This window comes from Puma concolor, chromosome B3 (genome assembly GCF_028749965.1).
Source record: "Puma concolor isolate L17-30 chromosome B3, mPumCon1.1.hap2, whole genome shotgun sequence".
In the NCBI taxonomy this organism is placed as follows: Eukaryota; Metazoa; Chordata; class Mammalia; order Carnivora; family Felidae; genus Puma; species Puma concolor.
The window spans coordinates 109,525,033-109,547,817 of record NC_141672.1 but is presented as its reverse complement, the minus strand read 5'-3'; the positions used below and the strand labels follow the sequence as shown (position 1 = coordinate 109,547,817).

The 22,785-nt window shown below is 39.8% G+C and overlaps 2 protein-coding genes across 3 annotated transcripts in view; one reads left to right on the top strand and one right to left on the bottom strand.

Moving 5' to 3' along the window:
* INTS14 (integrator complex subunit 14) overlaps positions 1-5,386 on the top strand; it is a 30,689-nt gene extending 25,303 nt beyond the window's left edge. For both annotated transcript variants that reach the window (XM_086710977.1, XM_025919515.2), the window contains exons 10-12: positions 437-555; positions 2,737-2,802; positions 4,488-5,386. In XM_086710977.1, coding sequence (XP_086567103.1) covers positions 437-555; positions 2,737-2,802; positions 4,488-4,739 — 437 coding nt within the window. In that variant the 3' untranslated portion in view covers positions 4,740-5,386. The remainder of the gene's footprint in view (positions 1-436; positions 556-2,736; positions 2,803-4,487) is intronic.
* A 441-nt stretch (positions 5,387-5,827) lies between these two features.
* The window catches only part of HACD3 (3-hydroxyacyl-CoA dehydratase 3), a 38,796-nt gene continuing 21,838 nt past the window's right edge, over positions 5,828-22,785 (bottom strand). The window contains exons 5-11 of the mRNA XM_025919117.2: positions 22,173-22,224; positions 20,813-20,923; positions 14,325-14,452; positions 12,289-12,401; positions 10,795-10,901; positions 10,132-10,263; positions 5,828-7,514 (exon numbers count right to left, since the gene is read on the bottom strand). Of these exons, the coding sequence (XP_025774902.1) occupies positions 7,438-7,514; positions 10,132-10,263; positions 10,795-10,901; positions 12,289-12,401; positions 14,325-14,452; positions 20,813-20,923; positions 22,173-22,224 (720 nt within the window). The 3' untranslated portion in view covers positions 5,828-7,437. The remainder of the gene's footprint in view (positions 7,515-10,131; positions 10,264-10,794; positions 10,902-12,288; positions 12,402-14,324; positions 14,453-20,812; positions 20,924-22,172; positions 22,225-22,785) is intronic.

Below are 22,785 nucleotides of genomic sequence, written 5' to 3'. Positions count from 1 at the left end.
GTGGTCTAGTGACTGCCATTTGATCATTGTAGTAAATTCTGTTGGAGAGTGCTGGGCTTGACTATATAGAATTGTATTATGTATTTTTATATATTTTTTAAATACGTACTTCAGTATTGTTGCATGTATTTGTATTATTCTCTCTGAACTCAATTTATAAAGCAGATAAGTGAAGCTTGTCTCTTTGAAAACATTAAGCTGTTTTGTTTTGTTTTTTTACCTACATGGGCCTCAGTTGATTGTTTATAGACTTCTACATCAGTGGCTTTCTATTACAAACAGATTCCCTAACCTGAGGGAAGTTAATAGATTTTCTTAATTAGGGAAGTAACAGGATGTAGAAGATTGAATGATTCAAAGAGCTTTTAGCCTAATTGGAAATGTAATTGATTATGTTTTGCCAGATATCATTTTAACAATGTCTTTTTCTTTTAAGATGCTAAAGAAAACCCTTATGGTGAAGATGACAATAAGAGCCCATTCCCCCTGCAGCCCAAAAACAAACGCAGTTATGCCCAGAATGTGACTGTCTGGATCAAACCCAGTGGCCTACAGGTAATACTACCATTCAAGTTGCTTTCCACTGGGCACAGGAGGAGGGATTCTGGCAAGCAGGCAGACCTTTGATTTGATTTTCCTTTCCTTTGATACTTAGTAATTCATTTACTTCTAATGTTTGTCATTATTTCCAAAAAAGAATTGAGGTGGCCTACAGTAAAACACGTATGCAGCAAAATCACTTCTTAGAAAATTTAGAGCAGTAAAAAACCTAGAGGAAGAGGAGAGACAATTGTGCCAGGAACCCAAGGCAAATGATAATTATATTTGAGCAATTTGGCTCTGAGCTTCCTGCTACCAAGGTCAAAAAAGCAACATGTAGGATTATATGGTTTTTCTGGTCTGATAAAAGGAAGCATGTCGGTTCTAGAGAGATACATTTTCCTGGCATTGAATTTCAGTGTAAAATTTTTGACATAGTGAGGCATTGACATAATGGGTTTTTATCTTTTAACAACAGTTTTGAGAAAGATATAAAAATCTCTATGGGGTTATTTCTTCTGTCCCCACAGTAGAACCCAAGCAATGGCATTACACTTTAATCCTACAAACACACTTTCATGGGAAGCTAAGATGATACTGTCACAAGGTATGTTGCTTTCAGGCAAGGTACTCAGTGATGCTTCTCCTTCCACTGACATATAGTCCTTTCTGCCTGTTTTTAAAAATCATTTTTGAGCCTTTTTTCTCATTTGAGCACCATCTTCTTTTTCTTTGTTCCTCCAATGAATTCAACCTAAGCCAAATGAGAAGAGGCGGTTAGGCCACCTGACAAGGGAAATAGCTTTGGCTGATGGCACAGTTTCTTTTAGCCCCGTCTCCGTGGAGACTGGACACGTCCTGTCGTGGCTAAGAGGGTAGGGGTTTTGTTGGAAAATCAGGTTCTCTCTTTCCTGCCATCCTTGATCCCAGCACTCCCCTGTCACGAGGATTGCTGATTTTTTTCTTAAATTACTTTTTATATTTTGTTTTGGTCTGGTTGTATATATTTTTTAAGTTTATTTATTTTGAGAGAGAGAGAGAGAGAGCAGGCAGAGGAGGGGCAGAAAAGAAAGTGGGAGAGAGAGAATCCCAAGCAGGCTACACGCTGTCAGTGTAGAGCCCGATGTGGGGCTCAAACTCATGAAACTGAGATCATGACCTGAGCCAAAACCACTTAACCTAACTGAGCCACCCAGGCACCCTTGGATGAATTTTTTAATTGTGAAATATACATAAAAGTTATCATTTAAGCCATTTTAAACCATTCAGTGGCATTTAGTACAACCATAATGTTATATAACCATCATCACTGTGCAGCTCTAGAACATTTTCATCACCCCAAAAGGAAACCCTTTACCCATTAAGCAAGTCACTCTACATTCCTGACTTCCCCCAGCCCGTGACAACCACTAATCTGCTTTTTGTCTCTATGGATTTGCCTAGTCTAGATATTTCATATAAATAGCCTCATATAATGTGTGGGTTTTTGTGTTTGGCTTCCTTCACTTAGCTTAATGTTTTCAGTGTTCATATATCTTGTAGCATGTATCAGTACTTCATTTCTTTTGATGATGGCTACATTTATCCATTCATTCAGTTGACAAACATTTGAATTGTTTGCGCCTTTTGACTATTGTGAATAATGCTCCTGTGAATATTTGTCAGAATTTTTTTTCTTTTGTTGCTGTGCTGTTGTCATAACTAAGAAATCATTACCAATCTAAGGTCATGAGGGTTTACCCCTGTGTTTTCTTCCAAGAATTTTGTAGTTTTTCCTCTTACATTTAGGTCTCTGAAGCATTTTGAGTTAATTTTTTTGTATATGGTGTGAAGCAAGGGTCCAGCTTCATTCTTTTACATGTGGATATCCAGTTGTCCTGGCACCATTTGTTGAAGAGAGTATTATTCTTTTCCCCCAGGTCTTGGTGCCCTGGCCAAAAAGCAGCTGGCCATAGATACATGAGTTTACTGGGTTTGTTTTTGTGAGACAAGTTCATTTCTGTCACCAAGGGGATTTATTATCAAACATTTTGAAGGAGGGAGGTGCTTTACTAATGTTGAACAGAACAGTGACATTAACTCACAAGAGATTCTCTGTTCCCATATTCATTTCTCTAAACATTTAGGGATATCCTTTTGTATTCTTACCCCTGTTACCACAGAATCCTTATGTTGAAATCTTTTTACCCTTGACAGACAGACGTACAGAAGATTTTAAGAAATGCAAGGAAACTACCTGAAAAAACACAGACATTCTATAAGGTAAGACTGTCAGAATTATAGTGGAAAAGGGTGGGTCCTGGGATGTGTGCCAAAAATAAATGGTTCACAGTAGTTATGAATGTGGGGTGGCCGAGTGAACATGGACAGGAATTAGAAATGTTTAGCTTATGCCTCAGTTTTTTCCTTGATAAAGTCAATAGAAATGATAGGTCCACTGCTGACCCAAAATCTAAGAAGTGGATGTGTTTAAATGGCCTGGTTCTGTGCAGAAGGGCTCCTCCGTATTGGTGCTGCTGTGAATGGCTGAGGGAAGGAGTTGAAAGAACCTGTGGGTCAAAGCCCTTAACCCCTGTCACCACTCTCCTGTGAGTATCCAGCCAAACCCCAGGCAGCCAGGATGACTTCCTGGGATGGTGATCTCCCAAAGCATTCTTACTGTACCAGAGAAGCTGCTCCCAGGAATGACTATTAACATTGCACTTTTATGAGTTGCAAAAGGACGGCCCTCTGGAATCCTGTCTAGCTGAATCCAGAACAGTTGGTGGAGGGGATAAAGTTACAAGGAGGGGAGTTGAGGGGGTAATTTAAGTACACTCCTTGTTTCTCCCCTGTCCATCTGGTGTTTGGCCAGAAATAAATTAAGTGGCAGTGTGAGGTATGCCGTGTTGTCACTTGTAGCCTAGCTACTAATATATTATGGTGCGCATAACGTACCCCAGGCTAGCATCTCTTCCCAGAGAATATACGTGCTACTCTGGGTGTTATCTCATTACCTTCATGTCACTGGTGTCTTCAAACCTAATTGTGGCAAAGAAGAGCAACCTTAATCAGAGTTCAAACAGCTGCTCAGTCCACCATGCCCTCCCTCCCCATGAAGCTGAGCTCACACAGGCCCTTGATGACCACTATTTGGCTATAGTCCCTTTCTCCCCTACACACGATTGTCGGCCGTCTATCCAGATGGCACGCTTTACTTTCGCCTTCTTCTGAACTTTTCACCCGTTCACAGATGATAGTAGAGAGGTGGTCAGAAAGCCCACTTCTTTTCTGGTTTTATATAATCCCACATACCAGATGTGGAAGGGCCTCTTTTTGTTGGGCAAGAGTCAGCCCCTCCTGTGGGCAAGGACGAGGTCATCCTTCTTGTTTTATAAATGAGACCACTGAGACCTGGAGAGGCTACACAGCTTGCCTAGATTGCACTGCTAAGTGGTTTTAGAGGCACTTTGTATTTCTCTTGCTTCCATCCACTGCCCGGCCCTTCTTTTTATGGCAGTCTCTCAAGTCAGACTTCTTGAATCCTCCAGAGCCTCCTCCAAGCGTGTTGTTGTTTGGCCTGAGGCCCATCCAGAGAGGAGGTACCAGAGGGTTCAGAGCCCTCTGAGGTTTGAGGCATGCCTTTTCCATACCTGAGTAACAGGGGAAAGGTAATCCTCCTGAGAGTTACAAGTGAATGGTGTGCGACAAGGGTCTCTTCATGTTTGGTGTAAGCGCTCAGTCTGCCAGCTTTCTGATTGCCTGTAGAGGACCTGGTCGTGTCATCACATTCTCTTGTTATTGGCATCTCTGTATGAGCATTTGTTCTCCTATAAAAATGCTCACTTAAGTTCGGAGATCAAGGAAAACTTACTCTAAGCTGAGCATTTAGAAAGTACGTGATAAGGAAAATGCATTTCAGGAACATTGGTTTTTTTGTTTTTGTTTTCTTTTTAATCTTGTTTCAGGAGCTAAACCGTTTACGAAAGGCCGCCCTGGCATTTGGTTTCCTGGACCTGCTCAAAGGGGTGGCTGACATGCTGGAAAGGGAGTGCACACTGCTGCCCGACACAGCGCACCCAGACGCTGCATTCCAGTTGACCCATGCTGCCCAGCAACTCAAGCTCGCCAGTACCGGCACCTCCGAGTATGCTGGGTATGAGCACAACATCACACCTTTGCACACAGACTTCTCCGGAAGCAGCACCGAAAGAATGTAAAGCCGACTTTGGGAGCCTACCTTCTTTTGTCATTCCAGGTGAAAATGATTTAGGGTAAAAACTTTTTAGTTTGTTCACCTCTGCAGGAGCCACCCGAAGAACTCCGAGGCTGTCTCAGAAGCACCACTTGCTGGTTTCAGTGACTCTGCTAGAGTCTGAGGGAGGTTCCGAAGAGTGGTTGCCAGTTTGGGCTTTGACTTTAGCTTTTGGGGGCTGAGTCTTTAAGCCCAAAAAAACGCTGTTGCTCCCGCAATAGGCACATCTCAGAAACTTAAAGGACTGTTGAGCACAGAGCTCTCTCCCACTTCCTCAGGAAATCTAACCAGCAAGGGCTCTCCAGCTTCCTGAAAGGCACCTTTTTCCTCTTCTCTCTCAACCATAAGGACACTTTCAGGCTCCTGTCCTTAGAATGAGTAGCCCAGACTGTCTGGGGCTTGCTAAATACAAGCCCAACACCTAATTAAGCTTCAGAACTTTCCTTAGAACTTGGGCAAAAACTTGGTGGTAACCCTTTGGTGCTTTTGGTATGTCTTGAGATACAGACTTTTAAACAGCAACCATAAATGTATAAAATGATTCCTGTTCCTTCAAGTTGTTTTTTTTTTTTTTTTAATGAAAATAAAATACTTGATTTTCTATGAAATGGATTCACTGGGAAGCTAATGGGTCTTTGCCTATCTGTCTGTCCTATCACCTGTGTATAATTTCGGCTTCCTAAGCAGCACAGGTTCATAAGTCCCCAGAGTTCCTTGGGTTCCATATGGACTTCCTTGTTTCTGACATTGGTTAGGTCTCTGCCTAAGCCAGGTTCCACCCGTGGATTCTGACGGATCACTGTGGTCAGTTACAGTACCTTTTCATTAGCTAGCTTCATGATATTAGGCAAGTCACATAACTTCACTAAGCTTTGTTTATGTCATCGATACTTTTCAAATTGTTCTGTGGCCTTCCTAAGGTATTACTCCCTCCCTCGGGCTTTAACCCGAGCAACCATTTTAACATGCTATATAATGTTTTCCCTGAACAAAGGACAATGTTATCATTAACAACTTGAAAACCTATCAGACTAAATGATCTTTAAACACAGGTTATTAGGATTTTGATTGTAAATGTTTAATAGAAATACACAATCTTTTGCTTTCTCAGACAGCAATAAAGGAGTTTTAACAATCACTAAGAATACAGGATTCTGCCACAAAGATGCAGCATATACTGCAAAGCTGATCTGTCCAAATAAACATAGAAAGTCAATTGAAAGAACAACGGAAGTTAACACAAACAAGTGTTGACAGAAGTTACAGACATGCAAAATACCCTTCAGTGCAGTGAACTTATAAAAATAAAAATCAGCCAGCCTATGCTAATCAGATGTTTTTAGGTCAAACCAAGTTTCCATATTGGACTCAGAGAAACAGCATAACTCACTGAGTCCCCCTTTCCCAAGAACAGTAGGAATGGCAGAACAGAAAGAGCTATCATGCTCTTAAATTCTTTAATACAAGCATTACTTCTAACATATTTTACTTGGTTAACTTGGAATGTATTAGAGGAAACAATGTTTTTGACAATGACCAAACTTTACAACGTCTGGATTTTCCTCAGTTCCTCTGTTGGTGGGTTTCCTGCCAGGAAGCTTTGTTAAGCTTCTCCAGCCAAAGTTCTCACTCTGTTTTTACTGTCTGACGGCAGACAGGTGAAACCAAAGAAAGCAGGTGTTTTTGAGGTCAGTTCTACCAGTCACTCTGACAGGTACACGAGTAAATGGACTCAGCCAGTGCAGAGGATGATAGCAAGGTTTTTTATGTATGTGCACAGCCTGAGGCCATTTTGTAGGTCTGTTTTGTCTGCTCCCAGGTTGCCACAGGCTGCACTGCCAGCCGCTGTCTTACTGCCAGTTTCACCCTCTGACACCCTGTAGCCATTTGGGTTTGGAACTCTTATAATCTCATTGTTTTCTAACTAATGTTTCATCTTTCTCTAGTGTTGAAAATAGTTCTGATTTAGCCAGGAATGAAGTAAGTGATCATGGTGTTCCAAGGTTCTGACCGGTTTCTCCCAAATCATTCCATGCCTCTCCCGTGCACACACAGGTAAGCACGTAGCAGGTGGTGTTAGAGGCCAAAAGATTCAGAGGTAATAGGTGTTCTCTAGCTCCACTCAGACTCAGAAATGTTTTATCAATGACTGAGTTGAACTTGATTTTCCAAAAATCAATGCCACCCCACTTAACAAGCAACTCCTTGGATACAGAATGTATCCAAGGTCCTGCCTGAGTCACTTTCACAGCCCCCTGTAGAGGCAACAGTGGTTTTTTTCTTGCAGGCAACAGCTGAAAAGAACAATTCCCAGTTACTGTAAGAATGGCCAGTACCTGGTAGGGTTAGGGCACTGAAGAAATATCTCTGGCCCGTGTGAGAGTGACAGGACAAGGAGTGTGTGGGGGTAGAGCTGAGTCTTTTGCAGTCATTAATGGAACACACAAGAACAAACCTGTCCTCAGATACCAGGAACCCATGTCATGCAAGTACTACACTAAGTTCGGTAAATTCAGGAATGTTATGGGGGAAAAGGGAAGATAGCTTCACTGAGAATTTAATCATTTAACTTTAAAAAAACTTTTACATCAGTACAAGAAGGTAAAACTGTAAGAATTATAGATTAGGCTCAAACTGGCAAGGAATCCTCTCAATCTTTGTTTTCAGTGGACCTTTTTCTTTTTTTGTCCATAGCGCCGCCTGCGCTGTTTATAAAGGTGACGAAAATTTATGTACAACCCTGAAAAAGAAAAGAAGCCAGTGAGAAAAGGGAATCTTGGTCTGTATTTATAACCAGAAGCTCTTGGGGCAAGGACAGTCTCTAGATGTCTGCCTGTCCTATCCACCAGCACTGTGCTCACTGTAGGTGCTCAGAAATTACAGCTTTGAACCAAGTTATTATCAATGCACTGGAGACCCTTCATTTTTTCCCCAGAGGGTTTATAATTTAACTTCCCTCCCATATTCTAATACGAAAATTTTCAAACATGGTGCAAGATTAAAATACTGTACAGTGAACACCACCTAGATTTAAACTTTTAAGTTTTTATTATATTCGTCTGAGCACATGCCCACTCCCACCTCATCTTTGATGTATTTCACTGTAAGTAGCACACATCAGTATACTTCACCCCGAAACATTCCATTAATTAGAGTTCAGTTTTCTTTTTTTCTTCCTTTTAAGGTAAGATTTACACAAAATTAAATATACAAACCTTAAGTATAAAAACAACCCTATTTTTAGTTCAATTTTTAATATAATAATGTGTATTAAGCACTAGTCTAAAAGGTATGAAATGCTTTTCTAGGAAGGAAATTCGAAAACGCAGGATTTCAGAGTCAAAAAACTTTCCAATCCTACTTGACTACTAACTAGTTCTATGGCTTAGCCTCACCTCAGTTTCCTCGTTGTACAAGGTTAAAAACACCTATTTTACAGGATTACTAAGCATGTGTATTTGGAAAAGCACCTTGATCTATATGCAAATGTAACTGTAGTACTGCTTCTAAATTATGCAAATTTGAGATTTCATTCTGACAGATAAGAACCACATTATTCATTGCAAGCAAACTAAATAGGAGTATAAAACCTCGTAAATTAGAGTGTATAACAATATAACCTGAAGAAAAGCCACTAAAGTTAATGCACATTAAAATACTTCTACTCTTCTAACTTTTCTAGTAAAGTATTTTAAGGGTCTTTCCAATACTTCTTCCTCTTAACACTTTCAGTATCATGCCTCATGGAGCCTAGTTGCAGTAAACCAGATTTATTTATCCAGTAATAGGGATAAAGAATTTTTTTAATGAGTGCATCTTCCAAATTGAAGCTTACTCCCTTCAAGGGCCAAACATTTTAACGTTTCTGGTTAGAAATCTTTCTAAAATAAATGATACCCTCTCTGAAATAGGAAAGGAGAAACTGCATAAAATTTAACCTTTGGCAAATGATCTACACCCATACTGTGCTTCTGCCACGTGCTGATACCTGGAGGCCCTCCTAAAGGGTATGTGATCAGTACTAACTGATCAAGACCACTGAGCTTTTGGGGTTCTCGGGTTTACTTTTTGTGGTCTTCCTCTCACTGGGGTAGCCACCACGATGGTCCCCAGTGATCCTACCTTCTGGGATCTCATACCCTTGTGTATCCCCTCCTGTCCTCTACTAGGTTGGTCTGTGTAGCCAAGAGAATATGGCAGAAGTGATGGTATGTCACTTCTGATACAAATGAGTCAAATCAACATGGTGTATACCTTACTTAACTTTACGCAATGTTATATGTCAAATATATTTCAATAAAAAATAGATAAAATTTAAAAACAAAGAAGAATGTGGCTTCTGCCTCTCAGACCACTTGTTCTGGGGGAAAGCCATGTCACGAGCAGCCACATGGAGATGTACTGTGGCAAGAAACTGAAGCCTCCTGTCTACAGCTACATGTGTGAGCTTGGAGCAGATCCTCCAGCCCCAGTCAAGTCTGCAGAAACTGCAGTCCCCACTGGGCTGACAGACTGACTGAACCCTCAGGAGGGACCCTGAGCCACCCAGCTAGACTGCTTTCTGACCCTCAGAAACATTGAGAGATAACAAACGTTTGCTGTCTTAAGCAACTAAGTTTTGGGGTAATTGGTTACACAGCAATAGATAACTAACATAGTATCCGCTCTCATATCCTGTTGCTAGAAGAGCAGACAGCCATACTTATTTAGGGCCACCTTAAGATTTTTGAGAACTAAAACAGAAATATATAGATTAAAATGCATTAGAACTTTATCTAAAGTAAACAGTCCTTACAGTTAGGAAGACTTTTAAATTTCTCATATTTTCAATAATTAGGTTTGCTTCTTTTAATTCTTAGTTTTTATGAATTAAGGCAAGAATTTATGATTTTATATAAAAGTAAATTAATATATAGGCAGGTTTTACATAAGGAACAGGGTGGGGGCTAAGGGAGCTTTCCTATTGTTAAGTAGAAGGCTTTATGACATCTCTGGCTGCTCAGAAGCCTTTACTGCCTTCTTCCTTCCTTGCTGCCAGTGGTATTACCACCTCTGTGAACTCGAGATAAGGAATGTGTCAGTGAAATTATTAAAATGAGCTTCTTAAAAGAGTTTCTTACATTGTTTTAAACATGAAATATGGTGAACTTCCAATGACCAAGAAGATAACCACTGGAGATTTGGAAGATACACGTAGCATATTCTTGTGGGTCCGTTTTATACAAGTAATGTTTTTCTAACTCTACACTACTCTTCTAGAAAGAAAATCCCTAATAAGGACTTGGAAAACTTTGAATCATTTAATTCTACTCTCTAAGAAGTGACTGGAAAAAGTCTATTACAGAGCCAATACTTACCTAAAAATAATATTATGAGATAAATCTGAAGAAAAAAGGAAAATCTAACTTTGATTTTCACTGGATATGGCAATGTGAAACTGAATCTTCCTGTTTCATTGAATACTGGAATGGACTGGATCACTGAGACAGCTGAGAGCAGAAATAACTTGTCAGAAACAAATGAAATACAGTCCCATCTAGCCTCCTTAATACAGAGGGCTCGTGCCTCTTCCATTCCCCACCGCCCTAGTTTTCATGTGATAACCCTCCACGCTGACAAAAGGAAGATGAATGAAGAACAGTCATTTTGATAGCACTGAGATTCAGTCTTCTCTAAAATGGAGAGAAAAAGCCCTACTTGACCCACCCACTAGGTGTGTGTTGGATAAAATGAAGTTGTCGCTAAGAAACTGCTTTGGAAAATTTTAAATACCGTATAAATAGGAAGCATACGATACATGAACTTCCAAACTTTACAAATACATGAGCTTCCAAACTTTACAAAAACGAGCTACTTCCCTGAAACAGTCTGGGTACCATGAGTACTATGGAAGGAAGCCACGAGAAAGAAATTCTTAAAAAGTCTAACACCCATATATCAGACTAAGGCTGGCACAGGAAGAAAGAAAGTTTAGCTATCTTTAGAACTAAGCTTGTAAAACCTAGTGTTCTTGAAAGTACCTTCTGCCAAACATCCCAGAGGATACAAGGGTATCCACACAGTGTAACGAAGCCATGTGAGCACCTTCCAATCCATGTCAATGCAGGAAAGCATGTAGAAGGGGTACCTATTGAAAATAAGGAATTCAGATGTGAAAAGCCACTTCAGGTCCTGAATGCAACCTAGAACATCATTCAAGAAGAATCATTTCACAATTAGCCACACATGGCTTCTTCAGAACAGAATTCTAATCCTGGGCTCTCTACCCACAAACTCCCATCACACCCCTCCTCCAATTTTCAGTGGATGTGAACTCTGATGGCAGACTAAGTTTAGGTCCTAAGACAACCTTCTTTGGAATAGTTCAGTATATGGAATGAATGCTCAGAAGCTCTTTGGCTTCATTCCTAGTTCTAAGTTCCAAGAGGTAAAGATGACAAACACTGTGACAATTTATCCCTGGATCAACGAATGTCATCAAAATTTCAGTATACAAAAGACCCCTAATCTAGAATCAGACACTCTATTTAAAACACAAGGGGCACCTGGGTGGCTCAGCCAGTTAAGCAGCCGACTTCAACTTGGGTCATGATCTCATGGTTCGTGAGTTTGAGCCCCGCATCAGACTCTGTGCTGGCAGCTAAGTCTGGAGCCTGCTTCAGGTTCCGTGTCTCCCTCTCTCTCTGCCCCTCCCCAGCTTGCACTCTGTCTCTCTCAAAAAATAAGCATTAAAAAAAATTTTTTTTGATAAGAGATAAAAGAATTTTTAACAGAGTTAATATTAAGTACCTATAATCTCTTTCACGTTTGTATTAGCAGATTTAAGAGGGTATACGGGATACTATGGGACCAGACCACTGTTAAGATAAATCTAGGATTGCTAACTACTTCTCCCTCTCAACTATTAAGTTTGCAAAATACTAGAGCTCAGGAGTCAATGTGCAAAATCCTTTCTCCACCTGACTGAAAAAGAAATGGAATATGTATGGTCTGGTAGATAAGAACACCTCTACTATTAATGGATATATTTTTTAAAGATATTTTTTTCTATGACAATTGAGAATGGAAGAATCATAGAAGGCTGATTCAAATTTCCGTAATCTTGTAGTAAAAGATTTCTATCATTCCTTCTAGAAGGCTGGTATTCACTGTTTCCATCCAGCCTGACTACTCCTTCAACCCCGTGTTTCTTCAGCTTTTTCAAAAATATTCCCACGTGGATGAGTCCTCTCTTTCCAACAAGACAGCAAGAAGGGTAACACAGGTCTTTCATTTCTCCAGATCTCTCCTCCCTCTGTTCTCCAGTGCCTACACTGGTATTATGATTGCTTTAAAAAAAAAAAAACACTGTGTGTCTCCTTTGCAGAGCTCACAGATTCAGCTAGAACTCTCCACATATGTAGAACCTTAATTTCAAACCAAATGAGACTCGGAATAAAACAACTCCCTCCAGAAGAGAGCTGTTCCAGAGAAAGGAGAAGCATTCAAACAGCCATGCTGGCATTTCTACCCACCTGAAGATTTCAACTGCGCTCCATGTATAAAACACAAAGAAAACCACAGCTTTGTTTTGCATTTCTTCCATGGTGCCAAAGATGATAAACAAAATGAAATTTCTTCCAAGAAGCTATTAAAAGAACCCAGAAGAGAGAAAAAAAGTTTAAAAATATATTCTACAAAAACTATGTAAAAGTGTCATCCAAAACCGAGCCCCACTAAATTCAGGGGCTCTTTTCCTCCAGGAAAAGACTGAGCTCAGGTAGTTTAATTCTCTGTTCCAGCTTTGGAACAAGTTAAGTATCCAAATCAGTCTTTCTGAATAGACTGTGTGCATGTGTGTAAATACATATCATTACGAATAGTTCAAACACGGTTTAAAGACTACTGCCAAATGGACATCCGTGTCTGCGTAACCCAAGAACAAGAACATCACCATTGTGGGGGTGCCTGGGTGGCTCAGTCGGTTAGGCGGCCGACTTCACTTCAGGTCATGATCTTGCGGTCTGTGGGTTCGAGCCCCATGTCGGGCTCTGTGCTGGCAGCTCGGAGCTTGGAGCCTGCTTCCGATTCTGTGTCTCCCTCTCTCTCTGCCCCTCCCCTGCTTGCTCTCTGTCTCTTCTCAAATAATAAACATTAAAGAAAAAATATTTTTTAGAACATCACCAGTGTGGCAGCCCCTCATAAGTAACTACTATCTTGTCTCTCTAGAGGTTTACTAGTTATGTACATATTTCTAAACAGTACACCGTTTCACTTTGCCTGTTTTTAAACTTTAAGAAACAGAATGTATTATTCTCTGACTTCTTACTCCATGTTTTGTTTCCAAGATTCGTCCGTGCTAGTGCGCATGGCACTGTCCGACTCCAGGAGGTTTTACTCACACTGCATTCTATGTGACTCGCACTCCCTGGGGCCATGCGTTATGACAATAACTCAATCTGTCCCTTCCATCTTGCCCTAGAAATGCTATCCTCATTCTAATCGCAGTAGTCCTTGATGTACAAAAAATATTATTCCATATTAGTGGGTCACTTTGTATCCTCTTTTATTTTTTAGACTGAACAAAACAGCCTCTCTCTAAGAACAGAAAACCTAGAAATAAGTCCACTGCATTAACACACTTTACCATGCAATGGATACTATCAGAATGCCGGAGCAGGTGTACCATAAAAGAATAGAACTATAAAAACAGTACTCCAGGGATGCCTGGGTGGCTCTGTTGGTTAAGTGGTCAAGTTTGCTCAGGTCATGATCTCGAGGTTTGTGAGTTCGAGCCCTGTGTCGGGCTCTGTGCTGACAACTCAGAGCCTGGAGCCTGCTTTGGATTCTGTCTCTCTCTCTCTCCCTGCCTCTCCCTCTCTCTTGCTCTGTCTCTCTCAAAAATGGATAAAAAAATTTAAAAAATTAAAAAAAAAAACAAAAACAAACAACAGTACTCTGGAAGAGACTAACCAACCATCACCTGGTTCCCCCTGACTCCAGGTCAAATACTATATTTGATAGTATACAATCACATAGGTAGGTAATAGGGCAAGGAAATTAAAAGACTCCTATTCCTGATAGCAATCTTCCAAATGTTAGGAAATAACACAGATGTATGGTGAGGGGGAGAATCCCCACACAAATCAAAAATGTTACCTTCATATATGGAAGAAAGTCCAAAGTGAAAAGATCTCCTAGGATCACACTGCCTTCACCTACCCAAGATGGGAGGAGACTAAGCATGTCTCTACCTGAGAAGACTGTGGGTGAGGTCTTTCTGCTCCTGCTTGAAAGTCAAGTTTTGCTAGTTTTAAAGCCCTTTTTATCACTTTGTAATTTCATGAAGATATTATAAACAAGCAAAAAAAAAAAAAAAACACAGATCTGAAATGGCAAAAGTCTACTTTGGAAATTATCCCTGTGGCTTACAGTTTTCCTCTTTTTTCAGATAAAAACAATGCTATTCCTGTGTAAAGAGATTTTTACTGAGACTTCTCAGCAAATTGTGGTGTACCTACTAAATTCTGAAATCTTTCATTCCCCACCCTAGAAGTCAATTACTCAATACCTGGATAAGACAAGGTATCACTGGTGACTTAATGACTCCAATTGCTGCATTGATAGTTTCCACAACTGACAGCATCTGGCAGAAATACATCATGTCGGCCAAGGTGTGGAACGTGTCATAGAAGGACTCTATGGGACAAATATACATTAAGGGTAAATCAAATGGCAAATTCCAACAGAATTATTTCTCAAACTAGATACCTCCTTACAAGAAAGGAATTTAAGGAAAAGTAAAATAAACAGCCCCTCAGATTCGAGCTTAGTATCCAAACAAAGCTGGCGGGGAACAGGCCTGTGGAGTCATAAATCGTAAACTCTACTGGTTAGCAGAGAGTTAAAACACATAAACCCTGTATGTCCTTCTCATTTTAAAAGGCAAGAAAAAAAGCATACCTATACTTCATTCAGTTATTATAAGCTGAAAAGTCTATGTATCAGGAACAGTGGCTAAGTCTTTTCAGATCCATTATCACATTGAATTTAAAGCTAAAATTATGGGGGCGCCTGGGTGGCGCAGTCGGTTAAGCGTCCGACTTCAGCCAGGTCACGATCTCCCGGTCCGTGAGTTCGAGCCCCGCGTCAGGCTCTGGGCTGATGGCTCGGAGCCTGGAGCCTGTTTCCGATTCTGTGTCTCCCTCTCTCTCTGCCCCTCCCCCGTTCATGCTCTGTCTCTCTCTGTCCCAAAAATAAATAAATGTTGAAAAAAAAAATTAAAAAAAATAATAAAGCTAAAATTATGTCACATATATTGAATGCAATGTAGCCTCTTAAAAACCTCAAAAGTGTGCAATCATAAACAAACGCAGATGTGTAAAAATACTAAATAAAATTAACTTTCAAAAACCTTATTTATGTCTATTTCATCCCTATAATTCTTACTCTAAGAATCTATCCTAACTAAAAAATCTAAAATGAAAAAACCAAAAGCTTTTTAGGAATAAGGCTGCTCTCTGAAACATTTCTAAGTGCATTACAGTGCAAAGAGTCTAAATGCCTAAGCGTATGGAAAGTTTGAGTAAACTACAGTTTATCTACTTCATGGAATAGTATGTAATATTTAAAGTGACAGTTATTGCCTATATGACATCAGCCAATGTGGTATCAGTTCTGAGTGGACCATAATATAAAATCCTTTACTTTTCATATTGATCCTCACTTGACCTCCTGCCTCCCCACATTCCTCTTTGCGTGCTACTCAACCAGGGTACTGCTGACAATTTGGGCAGGACAATTCTTTGGCCTTAGGAGTTTATTAGGATTTTTGGCTCCCTGCCTATCTTTTAAAAAACAAATTTTATGTTTGTTTGTTTGTTTGTTTGTTTATTTAGAGACAGAGTGCAAGCAGGGGAGGGGCAGAAAGGGAGAGAGACACAGAATCTGAAGCAGGCTCCAGGCTCTGAGCTGTCAGCACAGAGCCCGATGCAAACCCACAAGCTGTGAGATCATGACCTGAGCCGAACTCAGAAGCTAAACTGACCGAGCCCCTCAGGCGCCCCATGGCTTCCTGCCTATTAAATACAAGTAGCGCCTCCAAGGATCTGGCACAGGTAGGCCAGGTGCCAAACAAAGATGACCCTTGTAGGATCCTCGAAAGAATATGGTTTAAATATTACTTAAATAAAAGAGGCCCTTCCAAAAACTTAAACCATCTACTATTTTTGCAAAAATGATCCACTTTACAATCCTACTACAAAGTCAAATGTGAAATGAAGAATGGTATATACGGTGTTATTACGTAATTTTGCCAGAAAAATTCCACTAGTAATTTAGTTCAAAATTTGACTAATTCTTTGCTTTGAAGAATTAATGCAAAATTACAATGTGAATTTTGCTATATATAAGATAAAAATTTTATTCTAATTTTAAATCTCCCTGTTTCCAAGACAAAATCCCAATCAAATCACAGTGAAATTCGGGTGTCCATTTAAAGGGAATTCCCTTTAAGGTGGCATTTCTCCTGGACAAATCTTTGAAACATAAGAACCTCCCATGTTGAAACAGAAAGCTGTGACTTAAGATTTGGTATATATGGTGGGGTTGCCTGTATCAGACTTTGGCTCAGGTCATGATCTCACCATCTGTGGGTTCAAGCCCCGCATCAAGCTCTGTGCTGACAGTTTGGAGCCTGGAGCCTGCTTTGGATTGTGTGTCTCCCTCTCTCCACCCCACCCCCCACTCGTGCTCTGTCTCTCTCAAAAATAAATAAGCATTAAAAAAAATTTTTTTTAAAAAGATTTGGCATATGGTGAACAAAAATCACATCTTGTGGCTTTGCTCTGATTTTATAGGAAATTCATCCCTGTTTCAATTCAGGACTAGAAATCTGGCTTCTAAAATGATAGTTACAAAGAATATTAATAACATTAAAATGGTTCTAATTTTTTATTTAAAAAATTTTTTTAATGTTTTACTTATTTTTGAGACAGAGAGCAAGCGGGGGAGGGGCAGAGAGAGAGGGAGACACAATCTGAAGCAGGCTCCAGGCTCTGAGCTGTCAGCACAGAGCCTGATGCAGAGCTTGAACCCACAGACGGTGAGATCATGACCTGAGCTGAAGTCAGACGCTTAACTAGCTGAGCCACCCCGGCGCCCCATTTATAATTTTATTTTTAAAACAAGACAGAAAGTTGTGTACACAGTATGATTATAACTTTTTAAAGTTTATTTATTTTGAGAGAGAGTGTGTGCACGTGGACACGCGTGAGTGGAGGAGGAGCAGAGAAAGGGAGCGAAAGAATCCCGAGCAGGCTCTGCGCTGTCAGCAAGGAGCCTGACACAGGACTTGATCCCACAAACTGGGAGATCATGACCTGAGCCACAATTAAGTGTTGGCAGCCCAACCAACGGACTGAGCCACCCAGGTGCCCTAAAATTTTTAACTGTAGGAGAACAACAACTAAAAGGAAATGTATGGATATATTAAAGTGATGGACAATGGCTTATTTACCTTCCTTTCTTTTCCCCCACACCTCCACCTGGTTTCCCTCACCTTCCAAAGTTGCTTCAATCAGCACACTTACTTTGATGATTTGAAAAAAAAAAATGTTTTAAGTAGCAAAAGGCACTCATCTGTTAATGAGATACAGATTTAAATAGTGGTAGTATAATATAGTATACTCTATCTGCACAGTATACGTGAAAATCCTTAAAAACAATTTGCCATTAATCTTGCAATTCCATATCAGGAATTGCTCCTAAGGAAATTTTGTGGGTTGGAAAAATATACATCAGGATGCCAAGAATCTGTTGCTGTCATAGATGGGATTATAGGAGAATGTCTTAAGTCTTTATTTTCTGATTTTTCTAGAACACCTTTTTATAGCTAGAAAAAAATTAATTTTACTAAGAAAAAAAAGTATTCCTTTGAGGTGCCTGGGTGGCTCAGTCAGTTAAGCATCTGACTTTGGCTCAGGTCACCATCTTGCCATTTGTGGGTTCAAGCCCCGTGTCGGGTTCTGTGCTGACAGCTCACAGCCTGGAGCCTGCTTTGGATTCTGTGTCTTCCTCTCTCTCTCTCTCACAAAAATGAATAAACATTAAAAAAAAAAAAAAAAAAAAAAAAAAAGCATTCCTTAACAGGGAGCTAGATAAGCTCAAACAAGGGTTTCTACATAAGCCCAAAAATTTGCTTCTGTTTCCTTAGCATAAGAAGTTTGGGAAATACGTGCTTAAGTATATGTGTGGTATTTGCTATTTCCCAACACCCTTTGTTCAAAAGGAGAAAAGTGTTAAGGGCAAATTGAGTGCCAGGCCCCAAGTCCTTACTACGTTTTTGAGGACTGATAAGGGAAGAATTAAACCAGCAGCTCCATTCCAGAAGGGGGTTAGGAAGGGGTTGAGCGCCAAAATAGAAATTACAAATCCAAGCAGCTTAAACACATGACCCAAATAACTTAGGAGCTTCTGGACTAGATCACTTGATGGCCAGCAGGCTTGCACGGGAACGTGGAGAATCCATCTAACTATGTTAAATTATTTATGTATTTGCATGTCCCTGTTCATTCCGTGGACCTTGTGATAAACCCAGAGAAATAAAAACTACAGGTCTGAGACTTGCCTTCTTTTTTTTAAGTAACTCATCTGTAGACCTCTGATCACTTGGGGCTGTAAGACACTAGGTAGCTGGGAAGTTTTTCCTGCCACTGTGCTTTGCAGAATTCTAAGGTGTTGAGAAGGCTGGGAAAACAACATGCGCTTCTTTCAAATGACTCGAGCTAACTGCAGTTCACGTACTACCAACCTCAGATTGGAAAATTTAGGACTGAAAATTAAACAGACTACAGGATTTTTTATTCCTCTTTTAAAACAGAGTTTATATATTCCATTATACTTATATTTTTCCTCATTTTTATTTTATAAAATAAGGGAAAATGTCTAAATTATCCACATCCAAACCATCTGAAATGGTGCATTTCCTTCCGATCTTTTTGCATGTATTGGCTCAGTTGTTTCCGCTTTTTATGCAGATGTGATGAAGCTGGAAGAACAACTTTATATATTACTTTCTTAGCCTATCATATTTCTCCATGTCACTACAAACTCCTTGAATATTTTATATCTGCTTCTCATCATTCCACTGAGTAAGTATTCTAAAGTAATCCCTCGTTGATGGACATCTAGGTAGTTTCTAACTTGTCAGTAATAAAAGTAATGCCATAATGTAGATCTTTTTGAAAAAGCTGTTTTTGTAGTTTCAATGACTTCTTTAGAACATATTCCGAGAAGTGAAATAACCAGGGTTAAGGATATGAACAGTTAAGGTTCCTGATGTGCTTTGCCGAATGATTTTCCAAGAGAGTCATATTTATGTACCCTCCCAGTAGCCACTACTGTGTATTTTAGCAAATGTCCTCTTGAATTAGGTATCTTTTTTAACTTTGAAAAACTGATAAAAATCTTTTTATTTCCTTCATCATTATTGAGTTAAACATTTTCTGTACATTAAATTGGCTTTACTTCCTTTTATGAACTGCCTGCACATGACTTCTGTTTATTTATCTATTGGATGAAGTTGTCACATTTTTGGATCAATTTGTAACATACTCTTTATAGGTAATCAACCCTTGCAGGTATTTGTTGCAATTTTCCACCAACCCTTCATCCCCATGCTACTAGCCTCAATAGGCTTTTAATCTTTAGTGTTGTTTTAGCTGGGGTATTTTTAGATACACAGGAATTTAGGTATTTTACTTAGTCAAATATATTGACCTTATTCTTCATGATTTCCACTAACACTTTTAACCTTGGAAAGTACTAACCTTCCACATGAGACGGTTATAAACATTAACTTATATCTTCTGTTATGTTTTATTTTTTTTTTAATTTTTTTTTTCAACGTTTATTTTTGGGACAGCGAGAGACAGAGCATGAATGGGGAGGGGCAGAGAGAGAGGGAGACACAGAATCAGAAACAGGCTCCAGGCTCTGAGCCATCAGCCCAGAGCCTGACGCGGGGCTCGAACTCACGGACCGCGAGATCGTGACCTGGCTGAAGTCGGACACTTAACCGACTGCGCCACCCAGGCGCCCCTTCTGTTATGTTTTAAAATTTTGATACATGACTCTTAAATCCTTCGGGGGAATTTATTTTTGTATACAATGTAAGGAAAAGAGTCAAAGAGATTCCTTGCCTGCCTCATGTATCCAAACCTAACCAATTGTCCCTGGAAATATTATTAGAATTCTCATCCAGTAAAAAAGTATTGGGTAATATTTCCCCTTCCATTGATTCATTATTTCTTTTTTATAATATTTATATAATTTATATATATGTGTGTATGTGTGTGTGTACATATACATACATACATATATTATAATGTAAGAGCTATTTCTGGACCACCTAATCTGCTCTACTGATCATTCTATTTTTTTAATAATTGCTATGTTAATTATTCTCTCCTGTCAGGCAGAGAAAGTACTCTCCCATTATCCTTTCTTCCTCCAAATTTTATTACCTATTTATTGTTCATAATATAATTTTAGAATACTTTAGATCACATTCTCAAAAACTTTCCATTGTCTTTACTTTTGCCAGAATTCTGTTAAACATATAAATTAATTCATCAAGAACTAACATCTTTATGATAGTCCTTTCATTCAATTTTGGAATAGGACTTGCATAACTTTGTCACTGAAATTACCACATAAGTCTATTTGGTTATAAATGAACTGTCATATAGTGAACAGAGAAAGGAATGCTAGCCCAAGATGTGCCTCCGGCCAGCTGTGTGAATGGGACCATTTCTAAGCCTGTTTGTGCACATGTTAAGTGCACACAATCTCCAGTCTACTTGTGCACACAATCTCCAGTCTGCTTGTTTCACAAGGTCAAGGGAAATAAGAGACATGAAAGTAGAATGGAAGGCATGTGTGCCACACAAACATGGGGGGTTATTATTAACACCAGAGGCAGGGTATTATTAGTACCTTTGGTGAGTAGTAGGTCAAACTACTGAAAACAGAAAACTAATGTTGAAATTTTGTGCTTGCCTTTTCCCAAAATAAAGAACCTCACAGTCATGTTGACAAAGATCCAGGAGAATCCCAAGAACTGCACAAGATTATACATGAACAGGTATCCTTTCTTCAAGCTTGTAAGAGCTGAAAAGCAAAACAAGACAGTAAACTGTTACAAGGGGTAGGTGCAGCAGGAGGGAGTATGGGGGGCATACCTGGGTGACCTCTCCCCACTTTCCCACTGGGTGCCCTAAGCTCCCAAAAAGATATCTGGCCCAGATCTGTGCCAGCCTGGGCTCCTAGTGCCACAGAGAAATGGGTAAAATTATGAACATTGCACTCCAAGGTATGTTTTTAGCAGTCTTTCCCCTCATAGCCTTGAAGGGTAAGTACACAGACATAAGTCCAAGGAGAATAAAGACAAATTACTTCTGGCAAAGAATGACCACCTTAGAGGGCATTAAAGAAGGTAAATAAAGCTATACTCAGCTCCTGCTCTTACCATTTTTATATTATCTATAGTTTCTTCTTCCTGGAATTTTTTTAAGGCCATGTAGGTCAAAGTAGCTCAAAGAAATAGGAACACAATGAAAAAAAGAATTCTGACATTTGATCATATATTCATTCAACCAAGTATTAACTGGACACCTCCAACATGCAAGGTACTGAGGGGGCACTACTGGGATTCAAAGATGTTAAGACTTGATGTTGCCCTCAAAGAACTTATAATCTGAAAGCTGTAATACAAAATCGAGAGTAATAGGTAATGTCTTGTGACAATTTCGAGGTGAGAAAATGACATTAGGCTGGGGAAGTCAGAATCAGGCAGTCTGCATAGATGAGACGATGCCTGCTCTGGGCTTTGGAAGATGGGTAGGATGAGGATATAACCAAAGAAGGAAAATTACAGACTGAGATGCAGGAGGATAAGGAACATTAATTTTGTCTGCAGCCTAAGGCTCATGAAGACACAGCCAATTACAGAGTTAAGGAAGGAGTAAGGAACTTAGAGTCACGGTTGAGTCAAAGGGGTAGGACACAGGAAATGGGACAGTTCTCAAGAAAAGAGCTATGGAGTTCAAATTTTCCTGCTACATATTTATTCCTAGGCTACAGATATTCTGCATATAACCCTTGGCTGATGCTCAAATAATCACACTAAATAGTGTGCTCAATTAAACGCAACCCAGTCCTGAGAAGCCAAGAGTCAGACTTTTCGCAACATGTAACTACACTTTTTTCTTCAAAACTACAAAAATGTATTATACTTCCCCATCCTAAAGAATTCATTTCATCAGGGAGCACCTAGGTGGCTCAGTTGTTCGCACCCCTCCATACCCCCATCTCTATCATTAGTTAACTGGTAACTCCCACGGCCGTGGGGGCAACTTACTTTCAGGGGACCCTTGGCTTTCAATTCTTAGTTTATTTAGGCGTTCTTCTTCCTAGAATTTGGACAGATTTCCAAGAACACAGGTTAGGATTCCCAGATGCTTGCAAAAGTCCACCTGCAGGATAAGTGATCTGACTCCCTCAAAGCCACTTCCTCCAATTGTGTTCATATTTCACTGGGGCAAACGGCCTAGCTAATGGTGCCAGAAAGACTGACTCCTCCTACTAGGTAGTGCTAGCATCATAGAATGCCCTTCCAATGCTCACAGAATTAAACCAATCAGCTGGCTTCCAAACTACAAAGTGGATAGTCTTAGAATCATGGAGCTGGAAAAGACACCCAGAAGATGTGTCATGGTCGTAGGAACTAAACAGAATTTTAAGGCAGTAAATAGACAGCAGTTTTGGTTGTTGTTGTTTCTGAGACTTCCAGATTTTTAGTATAATTTTTCCAGAAGCTAAAATCATGTCGCCAACATCAGTAAGAACCCACATCTGGTCAATATATAGATAGATATGTACAGAAATATTTATAAATATAGGTAGGATTTGCATGCACGCATATAGTTAGTTGCTCATTCTGTTACCTGAGAGGGCCTAGAAGCAATATCTAG